Source organism: Camellia sinensis, chromosome 11 (genome assembly GCF_055761805.1).
Source record: "Camellia sinensis isolate YWXY chromosome 11, ASM5576180v1, whole genome shotgun sequence".
In the NCBI taxonomy this organism is placed as follows: Eukaryota; Viridiplantae; Streptophyta; class Magnoliopsida; order Ericales; family Theaceae; genus Camellia; species Camellia sinensis.
Genome location: NC_138971.1, coordinates 164,052,116 through 164,068,910, shown reverse-complemented (window position 1 = coordinate 164,068,910; position 16,795 = coordinate 164,052,116). Strand labels below are relative to the sequence as shown.

Sequence of the window (16,795 nt, the reverse complement as noted above, 5' to 3'; positions counted from 1 at the left end):
AAAAAAAAGCATTTCTGTGAGAAAAAGACATTACCAAAAAGAAGAATATATTAGAATAATCTAGCAAATGACTTGTGCCTAAAGGCCCTCCCCAACCAAAATGAAGCGTAAATTATCAACATCTGATATTCCATAAATTCACTGTTAGCCTCACGCTCCATTTTTAATCCTCAAACAGTCCTCAAAGATTCAATTTTCCCAAGAAAATCAAATTAAGGATATTAATGCAACAAAGTTCACTCTAAATGGTTAACAACAAAGTCCAAAACAACGAAAATAAATAAATAAAAGAAATAAACAAATAAATAAATAAAAAAGAAAGGAAAAGCAAACAGACAAACAAAAATCTAAATAAAGGAGCTCTCATATGATCTAAACAACAATGCTAGGAATACATATGTTTAAAAACAAATCCAAAATAGAATTGTAAACAAACACCAAATCAAAATCAAATTAGAAAACAAAGGCACCTAAGGATCTCATCACAGCTTGAGTTGAAGATAGAAATGTTTTTAGAGATCTATTAGTTGGCAGAACGGGAAAAGGAAAAAACCAAAAAAGGAAAAGCTCAGGAGGAATGGACAAAGCTAAGGAGGGGTTGAGAGATATCTAGAATCTAAGATGGGTGAAGTGTTAAAAAATAGACCACTGGATTAAAGTAATCTAGACCATCCAAATTGCCACATAGGACAAATACATTTTCAAAATCAGTGTTGGAAATGGACCGTGGATGAAAGGGAGAAACAATCCTAGCCATTGGATCAAACACTACCCTTCCTTGTTATATAGAATGTTCTCTAAAACTAAATATTTGTTTTTTTTCAAATTTATTCCCCCATCACATTGTCACCACCTTATTTGTCTTTCCCTCCCCTATCGCATACCCTCTCTACCTCACCAACAACTTATCAAATTCATAAAGATAGAAATTCAATCAAACCAATGTAAACCAGCTAATGTGCTAAAGAAATTTAAAAGCGCATCAACTAATAAAAAATCAAAAACATCAAAATCAACAACAAACAAAAATAATGATTGATTAGGCATAATATGAAAAGTAGTTATCAATGAATACCTTCAATTATTTGGATGATGTCGTAAAAGTATAATCAGAATTACTTAAATTATTTCCTGCAGAATAACGCAAAAGATCATCTAGAGGGGATTCTATTTTAGAAAACCATGTACAACAGCTTTTGAATGTGAAAATGTGCAGGAAGTAGGCTTGGGAATTATTGGCCGAAATAACAAAAAAATGTAGTTAGGAAATAAACAATAGTACAGGAGTTACTAAAAAAAATTACGTGAACCTCAAATTATGAGTCCTCTTCTTGTTATAATGCTTTTAAAATTACATGAACCTCAAATATACAAATAGATTTCATGAGTATTCAAATGATAAAATAAAATAAAAAAATACATAGGAAAAAAAATAATGAATCACATAAAAAAATGTTTACAAATAGTGATTATATTAGAAACCTAAAAAATTGTTGACCTTTAGCAAGAAAAAATTAAATTTCAGAAATAGATTTAGAAAAAATTCAAAAAATCATGAATCACATAAAAAATATTCTTACAAATAGTGATTATATTAGAAACACCAAAAATTGTTATTCTTAAAGTAAGAAGAAATCAAATTTCAAAAATTGATTTAGAAAAAATCCATACCAAATTTTCATACCTTTAACATAGCTTCACCATTCTACAATCGAAGAACCAAGGGACATTACAAATTCTCCTGTAATACAAATTAAATAAAAAAATAGATAAAAAATTATATCAGTAATGGGAATGGTTAAAAAAAATACAAACATATTTAATGAACGATGTAAAAAATATTCAAAATTATACAAACAATGATACTATAAAGAACAAAAATAGTGCTTGAGAGAAAAGGGAGTGAGTTAGGGATTGGGCAGAAGGAGTTGGAGCTTTAGGGGGGGGGGGGGGATCGAGCAAGGCTAGAGTAGATCGGCAAAGTTCGGAAGAGGGTGGTTAGCACTTCATTTTAAAGTCAACTCACCAATACGATTGGACTGTATGACATGCTTCAACAATAGGATTTTAATTTCAGGTGGTTGCTGATTTTGCATATGAGACAGACAGAAGAAGAAAAAAAAAAAAAAAAAAAAAAAAGTGGAGAAAGTAGAAGAATTATCCCTCTACTAAAAAATTATACATATTATTTTGAATTTGGATGATAATGTTGGACCCAAAAAACCAACATCTATCTTTCTGTAACCCATTTACAAATGGATATGGTCATGGTTGTACAAATTCTCTCTCAAATGGCATACAAAAAGAAAGAAATTACATAGTACATTTAAGTCAACAAAAAAAAACACACACACACACACACAGAGTTAGCTCTATCAAGGCTTTAATGGTCTTCAAAATCAAAGAATCATGAGATTGTTGATAAAATGATACTATTTGTCAATAAAAAAACAAAGTGTTAAATGAATCAATGTCGAATTAAATTGAAAAAAATAAAATAAAATTAATGTAAGCCTACCAAATTTTTAGGTAATGAGAACACATAAATGTAATCAAATTCCAACCACAATGTTTGGATACAAAAGATTTTTAAGAAGTTTCACTTTTTTATCAAGCTCTCTAATGTGAGCCTATTAAGCAAATTGAAAGTAATGCTTCATGTACGAATTGTATGAATCAATCACAATTAAAGCTATAAAATAGATAGATAAATAAATAAATCAGTACCAAAAACACTTGAAAAAACTAACACAATTTTTTTTCCTTAAAAAATGAACATAAAAATTTGCCCAATCTTCTTAAATACAGATGAATGATTTACCATTGCAATTCACTTATTTCAATTCAATAATTTAGAATAATAATTGAAAATTGTTTACACAGATTAAAAGAAACTGACCAAGCTACTGCTATTCACAATGATGCACAATACAACGAAAAATAAAAGCTAATCAAGAAAATAGATATAGAGACATAACCTTGACACATATAAAGGAGATATAGAGGCATGGAGAGAGAAAATAATTGAGATGGTTGCTTTCCTTACAATGGTTACTCTTTTTATTAGGCAATGACATTATTGAATGAGAGAAAAAGAACAAACAAAATGAAATAAGGAATAATCTTTTTTCCTTTCCATTCATATTATGATCAAAGAATATGACACAATTACACAAAATAAGAGCAAAAGTGACACAAAAACCAAATATTTTAAGTTTGAATTAACTGATAAACCTTACAAAGCCCTGTCGAGGCTCATATGGCCTTCGTAGGTCATCAAAGTGAAGAAGACGATAGAAAGGAAACAAAGCCCTATAGATGTCCATACTTTGTGGCTAGAATATCTTCAAAGTCACAAAATGACAACTGAAAAAAGGAAACAAATTCTCCGATGCATAAATTAAAACCTAGGATTTGGAAGAGAAACATGTGCATCTGAGAAAGGGAAGAACACAATGAAAACATAATTGAAGGTCTATGACACTCCTGATTCCATAATTAAAATAAATAAAACAGAAAACACAATAACCAAGCCAGTTATCAACACTACATCATGACTCGAAAAAATAATAATTACTATAAACTCAAGGATATATCAATAGCTCTATAACAATCTCCAAAATCCTAACATGCAAGTTAGTTTAACAATAGATCTAAAACAATATACATACACAATGATGATAATAAATGTTAAAAAAATATAAAATAAAAAAATTAGAAACACTAATAGCTCTACAACAATCTCCAAAATCTGAACCTGCAAGTTAGTTTAACAATAGATCTAAAACAATATACACATGCTGATAATAAATGTTTAAAAAAAATAAAAATTAGAAACACACGGGTTAAACACATTATGTAGAAACACAACTCATAATCATAACACAAAATTTCAATTAAATGGAACTCAAAATTTCAATTAGATCGTTACCTTCATAACATAGTGGGTTCTCCAGCGTGATCTGCAAAACATAGAAGATGAAGAGATTCATACAGTAGATTGAGTTCGAAAGTTTCAAAAATGAAAAAGGAATAGTTGGCCCACATATCTAACTGAGGAGAGAAAGAGTGTTTTGTTGGAAGAAATTGAAGAAAATCTGAAATTGAAATCAGTCTCACCTATTATAATAGGTTGACTTGGTCGAAGACGACTTGCAAAGCCCACCATTTGATCGAAGACGACTCGCTTGACTTTGAACGATTGAATGGAGTGGTCGGGGTTGCAATGGGCAAAAAAGAGAATGAATAGAGGGTTACGGTTTGGGTTGGGGCAGGGGTTGGGGTTGGGTATCCGCATTAGATGGGCTCGGATGGAGGGAGATCGGGTAGAAGAGAGAGAAAACCAAAGAGTATGTTTGACTGTATGTGAGAGAGAGAGAGGGGAGGAATGGGGAGAACGTTGAAACCTGGAATGGGGAAGAGAGAGAGAGAGGCATCAAACCCTTGAAATGTTTGAAATTTGAAACCTGGAAAAGCAAAGCCTGAGAAAGAAAGAAAAAGTGTGATCTCAACCCTTGAAATGTATGGCAAGAAGTGTAATCTCAACCATTAATTCGTATGCCACCTAAGACAAATGTCCCATCAACACCCTTGTTTTGTTATATAGATATTACAATAAACATGTTTTACAATAAGCTATTACAATATTACAATATGTTTTAATAAATATTACATATTTATTAACACATATTTATTAACTCAATAAGCTATTATAATATGTTTATTAAAACATATTGTAATAACATGTTTATTATATTTATTAAAACATGTTTATTAAAAGAAGTCTGACATTGAGTTACAATATGCATAATTGTGTTGGTTAGCACAATCAAACATGTTGTATTTAATAAACATGTGTTAATAAACATGTTGTATTTAATTCTATATTAATATGAATTCAATTGTGTTAGTTAACACATTAATAAACAGTTTTTCTATTTGTACATAAATTTATTAATGTTGTATTTAATTCTATAATTAATTTATGTACAAATAGAAAAATTGTTTATTAATATGTTAACCAAAACAACTGAATTCATATTAATATAAAATTAAATACAACATGTTTATTAACACGTGTTTATTAAATACAACATGTTTAATTGTGCTAACCAACACAATTATGCATATTATAACTCAATGTCAAACTTCTTTTAATAAACATGTTTTAATAAATATAATAAACATGTTATTACAATATGTTTTAATAAACATATTACAATAACTTATTAAAACATATTACAATAGCTTATTGAGTTAATAAATATGTGTTAATAAATACAACATTAATAAATTTATGTACAAATAGAAAAACTGTTTATTAATGTGTTAACCAACACAATTGAATTCATATTAATATAGAATTAAATACAACATGTTTATCAACACATGTTTATTAAATACAACATGTTTAATTGTGCTAACCAACACAATTATGCATATTGTAACTCAATGGCAAACTTCTTTTAATAAGCTATAATAACACATTAATAAAGATGTTACGAAGAATTGTGAGAGTTGTTACCAGTGGTCTAGTAAAATAGATTTGTGCACACTATTATAAGTTCAAAACAATCCAACAATGGCAACGTCAAGAATACTCATTTACAATGTTTCTCACTACCTATTTCTTCAACAAACTATGCACCCTCTTCTATGGTGCTTGGTCATGTTGGTGGGACACCAACAATATATTTTTTCTATTCACTCTCATCGTTCTCGCAATCACATGGTACGTATGGATCTTTACAAACAATAGCAAAAAGAATCAGCCACCGCTGCCACCGGGCCCACGCGGCCTACCCGTGGTTGGAATCCTCCCATTCCTTGACCCCGAGCTCCACTCGTGTTTCGAGAGCCTCAGTCGGACTTACGGTCCGATCATGAGGCTCCCGATGGGTACAAAGGTGGGAATTGTGGTCAGTTCGCCATCTGCAGCACGGGAAATGCTCCGGGATCATGACATCACTTTCGCCAACCGTGATGTCCCGGAGTTGGCCAGTGCTGCGGTGGCGAAAGGTGATTCAGATATAGTTTTTAGCCCGCATGGGCCCGGGTGGCAGATGTTGAGGAAGGTTTGTGTCCGGGAGGTGCTTGGTAGCGCCACCCTTGACTCGGTCTACTACCTCCGCCGACGAGAGATTCGAAATACAGTTAAATATCTCTACAGCAGGGTCGGGTCTCCAGTTCATGTGGGTCAGCAGATGTTTCTGACTGCTCTGAATGCAATAACAAGCATGTTGTGGGGTGTGACGGTTCAGGGGCAAGAAAGGGCTAGCATTGGGGCGGATTTTCGAGTCGTGGTGGCGGATTCAATGGAGCTTTTGGGGAAGCCCAATTTGTCGGATTTTTTCCCGGGTTTGGCCCGGTTTGATTTACAAGGGCTGAAGAAGCAATTGTTGGGGATAGTTATGAGGTTCAATAGGATTTTTGATGCAATAACTGATAAAGGACCAAGATTGGAGGGTGGTAGACAGAACAAGGATTTTTTACAAGTTCTGTTGCAGTTGAAGAATGAAGGAGATGCCAAAACACCTCTCACCATGACCCATCTCAAGGTCTTGTTCATGGTATGTTTTAGTCTCTTCCAATTTAAATTCTTTATGGCAAGTCCTAAAATTCATTTAGTAATACAAAATAATAGCTAATTTATTTTTGCGTTATAACGAAATGTCAATCTGTGAGTATAGGATATGGTCTTGGGTGGAACCGAAACAACCTCCAATGCTATAGAATTTGCCATGGCAGAGATGATGAACAAGCCAGAGGTCATGAAAAAAGCACAAGAAGAGTTGAAGACAGTAGTAGGCAAAGACAGCATAGTAGAAGAGTCTCACATAAACAAACTCCCCTATTTACAGGCCATACTAAAAGAGGTCCTCCGATTGCACCCTGTCCTCCCTCTCATGGTGCCTCACTGCCCGAGCCAAACTTGCATTATCGGTGGCTACACAATTCCAAAAGGCGCTCGAGTTTTCATCAATGTATGGGCAATTCATAGGGACCCTTCAATCTGGGAAAACCCGTTGGAGTTTCGTCCAGAGAGGTTTTTGGATGGAAAATTGGGGTACAGAGGAGCTGATTTTAATTATTTCCCATTTGGGTCTGGGAGAAGAATGTGTGCAGGCATAGCCATGGCTGAGAGGATGTTCTTGTTCTCATTGGCTTCAATTTTGCACTCATTTGATTGGAAATTGCCCGAGGGAGAGAAGTTAGACCTGTCAGAGAAGTTTGGGATTGTGTTGAAGAAAAGAGTGCCTCTCATGGCAATCCCAACACCAAGACTATCTAATCCTACACTTTACGAGTAAGCAAGAAACGACCATCGATCATCTGTTTCACTCTCTGTCTCATCACTATCAAATATTACCCATGTGACTAAAAACAAAGATTAGAAGAATATGGGACCGACAATAGTACAGGGAGTGAAATAAATGAACTCAACCTACTAGCAAAAGTAAAAATGATATATTGTAATATTAGTTGCACTTTAAAAATCTAATGCAATTCTTTCTAGGATATTTACCAATAAATCCTATCTTACAAACAAGAACTCTAATTTATCTCAAATTTTTTCTATTGATTTGTTACCATCGAGACATATGTTCCTCAAATCCAAGCTTGCACCTGATCAATAATAATAATAATAAACTGTATCTTAAGAAATGTATAATTTTCCTGCAGTCACCAATGTGACTAGGCTTAAAGTGACATGTTACTTGCAACAAAACTATCAAAGACATGCCATGATCCTAAAAATTCTGCATACAGTTATTTGATTTCAAGAAACAATGACAAAAAATATAAGGATTTCATATGAATGGATACCTCATCAGCCAAATTAAAGCATTTTTTAAATTTGTCATCAAATTCTTTTTCCTTCTCATCTAGTTGCCTAGTTAGTAAGGTACCTAAAAGTATGAAGCAAAATTATCACAACTTACAAAGCTGAAAAAAAGAGCTTGTACTATTGAAAATAAACAAAAAAAAAGTTACAAGAAATTGGAGTATAAGTCAATGTGTCCATACAAAAAGGATTGTAATATTGCGTACCAAAAAAGAAATATAACTTTGGGAGGGGGGGTTCAACTTGTTTATGCAAAAGGAATATGATCCTACATTCAGAAGATATTTCAATTCCCCAAAGAGCAAAATGTTCAAAAAATATTTAAATTTAAAATAAACAGGGAAATTTGGTCGGAGGACTGGGATACGTGGTCAGGAAAATTGTGCCATTATGCTGAGTTCTTGTCAATGACATTGACATCATCACATTGCCTATTGACTTAAAATCTTGATCACAGCACACCCATCTTATCTCCACACCCTCCCGTGAGAATGACTGCACTACACCACTAACTTCTTTTAACAGTGTTAACAATTTCACTCTTCCATTTCCTCTACTAAATCAAATTAATGAACGTTATGAATTGACCTGAATCCCATCTTTGTAACAATTTTTTGAAGTTTTTATTCTAGGTCTTTTTAGACAACAATCATTCCCAAAGTTGTCTTTTCCCCCCCTCTTTTTATCAGCATGCTCGTTTACTCTCCTTTGTCTATTAAGTTGATCTTTTTCCTACCTCACTGAACTTGTCCAACAAGTTATTTAAAAAATGTAAGTGAAGTTTTTCATGTAATCCTATATGCAGTCCTCTAGATTTCACGACTTCCTAGCATATTGCTAAAAAATTTTGGTTGCCTCTTTTCATATTGAAAAAAGGTTATTTACCTCAAATCTAATTCTGCAGTCTTTCTTGTTAGGCAATACCAACAAGCAGCCTGTTTTCTTTTGCATCTGATAAGTTATACCAGTATTACTTATAAGGAAGTTTCATAAAGAATGAGACACTTGTAATCTTATAAACATAATGTTCACAATCAAGATAAAGGAAACATGCACAGAACTTGACAGAAGATACCTATAAGGCTACTGAGACGTTCTTTAAGTCTTGAATCTTTTAAGCCAGTTCCAGATACAAAAGCTACATCTGTTCTGAAAGAAATCCTACCCGAGATCTGCATAAAAAACAGAAAAGCATATGGGGTAGAAGAGAAATGGAAACCTGAGAATGGCAATCATAGTCCGTGGACGCCTGTAACCTGTTACCTCCCTGACTGCCTACCTGAAATACTAAAATGTTTGAAGAATCATCGGAAGTGTCTGAGAGTTGCGAACGACCAAAAATCACAAACAGATTTTCTTCGAGGCTCATCTTTTGTTTCTAGATTAAGATGGAAGAATCAAAATAGTAATGGCATGGGGTTGAGATTTAAAAAATCATGCAGCTAATTTGAGGGTGACCTAATCTAGAAACAAATTTATGTTTAATGTTCAATATAACTAAAGATGATCCTTCACCTAATTAGACAACATTTTCATTTTAGGTCTTTCCACTTCATCTAAAAGCAAAATCATGAAAAAAATTGTGATCTTGCCATTGAATTAAAATGGTTAGTACTAAGATTGTAAGATAGCAAAGCATTGCCGACTTTCCAAAATGGCCCAAATAGCTACTTTCTAGATGTGAATCAACAAGTAAGAATGCTTGATTACTATTCACTATTCAGATCTTAGACTTATGTTGTTTTTCCCTAGGCAATAGAGTATTCATAGAACAAATAAAACTAATAGAGTAATATAATTTTATGCACAGATATTACATGAAACAAACACGCTATTGTGCACCAAGACAATCAAACAACACAGAAACAGAACAAATCTTTCTATATAAGGTTCAAGATAACCAAGTCAAGATACAAGCAAAGTAGGAAGAATTTTGAGTAATTGAATCTAAACCGTTCTTATTGAATGAATACATTCGCGTAATTGATATGAATTATAAATTAGGAAGAAGAAAACTAGGGCACAAACCTTTGGCTATGGGTTTCTTGGCAAAGATGTTCATGATTTATAGAAAAAATATGAAACAATCAGCAATCAAAAATAAAAATGAAGCAATCACAATCACACAAAGCGATGCACAATGGCATATAATTGAATGGGACTTCCATTTTTGTATATCCACGTTCAAAAGTACATATGATCATACTATAACTGTTTTTGTACACATCAATAAAAATAATGAGTTTGCAAACTTTGATGTCTAATTTGCTAACAATGTTAGACACTAAGCTTCATTAATTTAACGAAACGAACAATTACAACCAAATTCATCTAATAAAACCTAACATATTCGTATAATTTCCCTTCTCGATCAATTTTGAATCCTGTTATTACTATCATGAATCTCATACACACACAAAAAAAATCACATACAGAATTGAAGGCTCTTGAGAGGAAAATGAGTAGTATTTCCTCATTTGTTTATAAAATCACATAAACAAATCAAATAATATTATTTTGAGATGTAGAGATCTGTTAAATCTTGAGGAGTAGTTTTGTTATTTCACACTATTTTTTTTCCTAAGGTTCTGACAATACATTGCTTTTGGAAAATTCATATAAAAACAATTTTGAAAACCTCTCATTAGCGATCCAGAAATTCCAACAATAATTTCAAGCAACCAAACACTTTCAAAACCAAGCCAATTCAAAAATTGCCCCTTCCATATGAATCGATCATAGAAATTACGCTTACTGATTATGAATCGATCAAAATCTTCAAATTCATCAACAATCGATCGAAATCTTCAAATCTTCATCAACTATTGATCAAAATCTTCAAATGAACAATAAAATTGAGATGAAGAGTCCAAAAACAGAGTCGAGTGAGTGGAGAGTGGAGAGTGGAGAGTGAGATTTTGAGAGAGAGAGAGTTGATACCGTTGGAGATCGGTCTTCAAAGGAAGAGAGCAAAATGGATTTGGGAAATAAGAGTAAAAAGGGGATAGGGCAAGCTTTCCAAGAGTTGGGGATTTTTTTTTTACGTTAGTTAAGAATACGATTGAGGATTAAAATAAAATTACATTTTAATGTAAAAGTGGTTTTTTGCGACAGTCGAACAATCGCAAAAAAAATATGCAAAAAGTCATATTTGTAGTAGTGTATGATTTATTTCCCTCCTTGGCTTAGCCGTTCCAAATTGTTCAATATATGATAATACTCTCTAACATTACATCTTGGCCCTATAATTGGGTTCCATGCTTTAAAATGGATAATAACAGGACATGTTGATTAAGAACATTAATGTGTCCAAAAAAATAAAAACACATGATATATATGCCAAGCACATATGACCAAAAAAAAAAAATCCTGTGTTGATTGCGATAGTCTACTAGCATAGTTTACATTTGAGCGAATAATTTATTTGTCAACATCAAAATCATCATAAATTGCATTGGCATTACGGAATAAATTTTCAGATAGAATCTTTATAATGAATCAATTGCTTCTCATTTTTTCCTTTGTTATTTTTAAAACTTCCCAAGTCATGTTAAGTTTGAATACATATTTGTAAAAAATATATTATATGAGATGAGAAAAAAAGACTCAGATTGAAAATTATCTTTAAGAGCACCCTAAATCTAATTTTTATACAAAATATTTGGAGATGTTCGATCTCAAAACCAATCGGTGATAATAGATGGAAAGACCTCTGAACCAAGTTTAGATGGTTTGAAGAAAACAATCTGCAACAAGCTTTTCCTAAAACTGATAAGATTGGCTTAACACAAATTTCAAGTTTTATTATCATTTTTTGAGCAAACTAATGTGACATGGTCTAACTACACATTTGTATTTGAAATGCTCATTGATTTGAAAGAAAAGTCTGTTTACATAGGCATTGGACAATCAGCAATTCATTTAGGAAAAAAAAAATGAACATAAAGTTCTCAACTTTTGGGTAATTAATACAACATGCAATTGCATCATCCTGGGACTTTCATTCCAAACATGGAACCTACATCAACCACCAGAACCTTTTTATTTTATTTTCTTTTTTTTAGTAACAATCTTCTCTGGATTTTACTCATATAGCATTGGGTCAGATAACCTCGGCGTTGGGATTGCAACAAGAGGTACCTTCTTCTTCAACACAATACCAAACTTCTCTTCCAAATCCAATTTCTCTCCTTCAGGCAATTTCCAATCAAAAGAGTGCACAAGCGAAGCAAGCGAAAACATGAACATCCTCTCCGCCATTGCAGTCCCTGCACAAATTCTTCTCCCAGACCCAAATGGGAAATAATTAAAGTCATTCCCACTATAATCCCACTTAGAATCCCCCAAAAATCGCTCTGGATCAAACTCCAACGGGTTTTTCCAAACTGAAGGGTCTCTATGCACAGCCCACACATTAACAAATACACGAGCACCTTTGGGAACAGTGTAGCCTCCGACAATGCAAGACTCAGTGGGGCAGTGAAGCACCAAGAGCGGGAGGGCAGGGTGGAGGCGTAGAGTGTCTTTCATCACCGCGTATAAGTAGGGTAATTTATGAATGTGCGATTCTTCCACTATGTTGTCTTTGCCGACTACTGTCTCAACTTCTTGTTGGGCTTTTCTCAGAACTTGTGGCTTGTTCATCATCTCGGCTAAGGCAAACTCAACTGTGTTTGATGTTGTGTCTGTTCTTCCGACAACCATGTCCTGTCCAAAAAAACATAGCACATTTCAAAAATATACTAAATTTAGAACAATTGTGACAATCATGTTATTCATGTCTGAACTGAATTGATGATTCCTCTCAATATAATAACAATATAATTTTTTTGAAAGTTGTGGTAGTAGTGGCATGGGTAAGGAAATTGAAAATAAAAATAAGGGTAATATTTGATTTTGTGTAAAAATTATTAACAGAGTTAAATTATGCGCTTTACCTCAAAACACAAGGAGGTTATGTGTACATATTTAAATTTGAAGAGGGTAATGTGTTTTTGAATTAAACGATAAGGGGATAAAATGTAATTCATCCCATACATATTCAATTTATTTTGTAGAACATTATATTTTAAATTATTTGTTTTCAAATATGACAATCATAAATATTTACATAGATAGTGATAAAAAAGTAATTTTAAAAAAGTTAGTAAGATAACAACAATTTTCTTCGAATAGTGCTATATGTACCAATTAGTATACTAACTAGTGTACTAACAGATGATATGACATAATTTTAGAATTTTTGTATATTTATAATTTGTATAATAGGTGGAATCAATAATAATGACATAACACTAATTAATACACTAATTAGTGCACTAATTGATATATGTATCACCACCTATTTTCTTCTATGAGTTGACTATATGCCATCAATATTAATAATGAATAGACATGTCAAAATAATTGAATACACTAATTTTATTTTTATGTTTTTTGAATAAAGGTTCTACACTTACTGCATCTCAAGATTATCCACAAAAGTAATTCGGTAAGTTACATCACCTAAAGTTTGATTTAATTACATTTCACTTTTTGATTTTCATTCTATCTGGTTAATAGTCTTATTTCTCTGCTTATATAAAAGGCAATATAACTCCTAGTAAAAAAATATAAAAAATTATATTTTAAAAAAAAAAGTAAAGCAAAAAAAAAAAATGTATTCGTTCAATGTTTTTATTTCGCCTAAATAATTATAATGATAGAAAATTAATATAATTTTTCAAATGTCAAGAGATAATATGTATCTAAAACGCCAATAAATAAAATAAAATAAAAATAGATAGTTTGGTTTATTTTTATTATTAAAAAAATTAACTAATTAAATGAAGTGATCTAAATAGGACAAACTAAAAAATAAATTGATTAAACCATCAAAATAGGGCCATAGTGGACCCACCCACGGGCTTTGAAGAAAGAATTAACGACAAATTAAAATTGTCCATAGTTATGTATCTTAATTATTGTATCATTTTAGTTTTATAATTTTAATTAAGTTGATTTTGATTTTAGATTTATAATTTATTTCAATTTTGTTTAATTAATTATAATTGCTACTCTCTATCTTAAAATATTAGTTCCTTATTTTATTTTTTATTATTTCAAAATATTAATTCCTTTTCAAAAATTAAGAAATAAAATAATATGAATTTACTATTTTACCCTTATTTCAAATTCAGTAATAACACAAAAAGTACAATTATGAGAATTGATATTTTTTAAAAAATATACTATCAAAGGGTAATTTCAAAAAAAAAAAATATTTTTAAAATATAATAATCATACTATCAAAAAAAAAATTAAATTCTTCAAAAATAACTATTATTTTAGAACAGAAAGAGTAATATTTTAATAAAAAATACATACATAAATTATATATATTATGGTTTTTAGGAATAATATCATAAGTTTGTTCAATTTCATGAGTTAATCTTAACTAATTTAGTAATAATTTTTTATAAAATAATAATAATAATAAACAATAATATATTATCAGATGGATTAAATTAAAATAAAAAATAAAACTAATAGTTAAAATTGACTTAATCGAAAGTGACAAAAATATATCCGAATATTAACATACCATTAGCAAGGCTTTAAGGTGGGTGATGGTGAGAGGCGTTTTGGCGTCTCCGTCGTCTTTCAGCTTCAACAAAAATTGTAAAAAATCTACACTCTCCTCGGCGGTTCCACTTTCGTGATCGTCCATTTTCAGCCGTTGATCAATTATATTCTGGAAAATCCGATCAAACCTCTTCGCCAACCCCTTCATCTGCTTCTGTATCCCCTGCAAATCAAACCGGGCCAAACCCGGAAAAAGTCTGACAAATTGGGCTTCCCCAACAACTCCGTCATCTCCACCACCACCTGTCGGAACTTCGCCTCCATCTTCCCCCTCTCCTCCCCCTTCACCGTCCCTCCCCACAACATATTCGTTATCATTCATCATCGTCAAAAACATCTGCTCCCCAACATTGACCCTCAACCCGACCCGACCCGACTATAAAAGTACTGGATAGTCCGCCGAAGTTCGCAGCGGCGAAGGCCATAGACGGAGTCTAAGGTGGCGTTACTGAGCATTTCGCGGACACATACTTTTCTCAGCATCCGCCACTCGGGTCCGTACGAAGTCCAGACAATGTCGGCGCTGCCATACGCCGCCTCACGACCTGCGACGGGGACGTCATGGTTGGCGAAGGTGACATCATGGTCTTTGAGGATTTGGCGGGAGACGGAAGGGGAGGAGATTACGATGCCGATTTTGGTGCCGGTGCGGAGAGTGAGGATGGGGCCGTGGGTTTGAGAGAGGGTGGAGAAGTGGGTATGGAGTTCTGGGTCGAGGAATGGGAGGCTGCCGAGGATTAGGAGGCCGAGAGGGCCTGGTGGGAGTGGGGGGTTAAGGGTTGTAGGTTTGAGGTATAAGAACCAGGAGAGGGAGAGAATGAGGAGGAGGGTGGCGGTGAGGAGGAGAGGGAGGGAGGAGGTGGTGGTGGTGGCGGCGGTTTGAAACCACCATGAATAGGTTTCAGAGAAGAAGGAGGTTAGCTTTTGAAGCATGGTGTGGGATGATGGAAATGGTTGGTTGTGCTTGTGGTGCCTTTGAAGGATGGAAACAATTGAATGGCTGTAGTCATTTCTTCCTTTCGATCAGCTAGCTCTTGATTAGTGATTTGCAGCTTGGTGGTAGTCCGATTCAAAGCTTGGTTAACTGCTGATAATTCTTCCTAAAGTTGAGCCTTCTTTTCCAACAGTTGAGCTTGAAATTGAGAGACAGAGGAATGTTGTTCTTTCAGTTCTGACACTTCAGCATGAACTTTAGAAACAAAACTCTAATCTCTCAGTAACTTCTCCTCTGCAGCCTTAGCAGCATGACAGATGTTGATGTAAAAATCTATAGTAGCTGCTGCCTGAGACAAATAACCTGAGACAGCCATGCCGGATTGCTCAACAATCTTGCAGCACTGGAGGAAGCCATTTCTTATTATTGGCCTCTGTAAGGCTTCGAAAGGGACCTTCGAAAAGGATGTCAGCAGCTCCAGACAGCTGTTCAAGTTTATCGGAGGCAAGGAAGTTTTACTGCTGGTGGAAGAGCTCTCAAAAATATCTAGCAGAGAATCAGCCAGAACTAATGGCTCAATCTCATTGCTAGCCATTGGAGAGGTAGAAGGTATGTCGAAGAGACTAGCTAGTCTAGCTTCGAAGATGTCCACCTCATCCATGGACATGAGAGGTGCAGAAAGAGCTTTGGTGGAAAGAAGAAAAGACTGCATAGGAATAGGAGATGTGGATGGAGCATTTTCAGCACTCTCTATAGTTCTGGCCACCAATAGGCCAAGGGAAGAAGGACTAGAGCTAGGCAAAGATAATGGATGATGGATTGGAGAGCTACCAGTACCCTCTATATAGAAATCAGCCACCATCGAAGATGAAGCAACAGGTGGAATTTTCTTAGGAGGGAAAAAGAAGTAAAGCTCAAAAGAGAACCAAATTGAGTTAAATGAAAAGACAAATAAGGGAGGTATGGAGTTAAGCCAGAAGAAAGAGGAGCAGGAAAAACCTTGCCCACAGAGAGGGTAAGTCTCAGTCTCTCTGTCCAGCAGGTATTTTGCGGATAAGGAGGTATAGAGGTTTCCATTTCAAAAGAATGAGGAAACTGAGGGGCATTAACACAATCAAGCCAGTCAGAAGAGCAAAGCCTCGTCTTCTGGGCTAAGAACGATGGGTTATACCCTTGTGCCTCTTCTGGGCGTCGGGTAGCTTGTACTGTCTTTGTAGGCATGGAGGATGTGTACCATGCTACAAGCAGATTGTCCTCTAAACTACGTCGGCGGTCAATAGGCACGTAAGGATAAACCACCGAACTTCGAGCATCAGAAGGGAATTCTAGGGGATTAGTGAACTCGACAAAGTGATGATTAACTCGTTCCCTTAACTCACATGCATCAGGTT

The 16,795-nt window shown here is 33.9% G+C and overlaps 1 protein-coding gene and 1 pseudogene across 2 annotated transcripts; one reads left to right on the top strand and one right to left on the bottom strand.

The window, feature by feature from the left end:
* Positions 1-641: 641 nt before the first annotated feature.
* Positions 642-7,310, top strand: LOC114324071 (flavonoid 3'-monooxygenase CYP75B137-like). Its single transcript, XM_082896004.1, has 3 exons — positions 642-827; positions 5,758-6,569; positions 6,690-7,310. The coding sequence occupies exons 1-3, from the start codon at positions 731-733 to the stop codon at positions 7,308-7,310; spliced, it is 1,530 nt and encodes a 509-aa protein (XP_082752130.1). The 5' UTR covers positions 642-730.
* A 4,385-nt stretch (positions 7,311-11,695) lies between these two features.
* LOC114324123 (flavonoid 3'-monooxygenase CYP75B137-like) lies at positions 11,696-15,518 on the bottom strand (annotated as a pseudogene). The gene is made up of 2 exons (XR_014344903.1): positions 14,430-15,518; positions 11,696-12,553 (listed from the first exon to the last, which is right to left on the bottom strand). The product of XR_014344903.1 is annotated as a flavonoid 3'-monooxygenase CYP75B137-like (transcript).
* Positions 15,519-16,795: the final 1,277 nt, after the last annotated feature.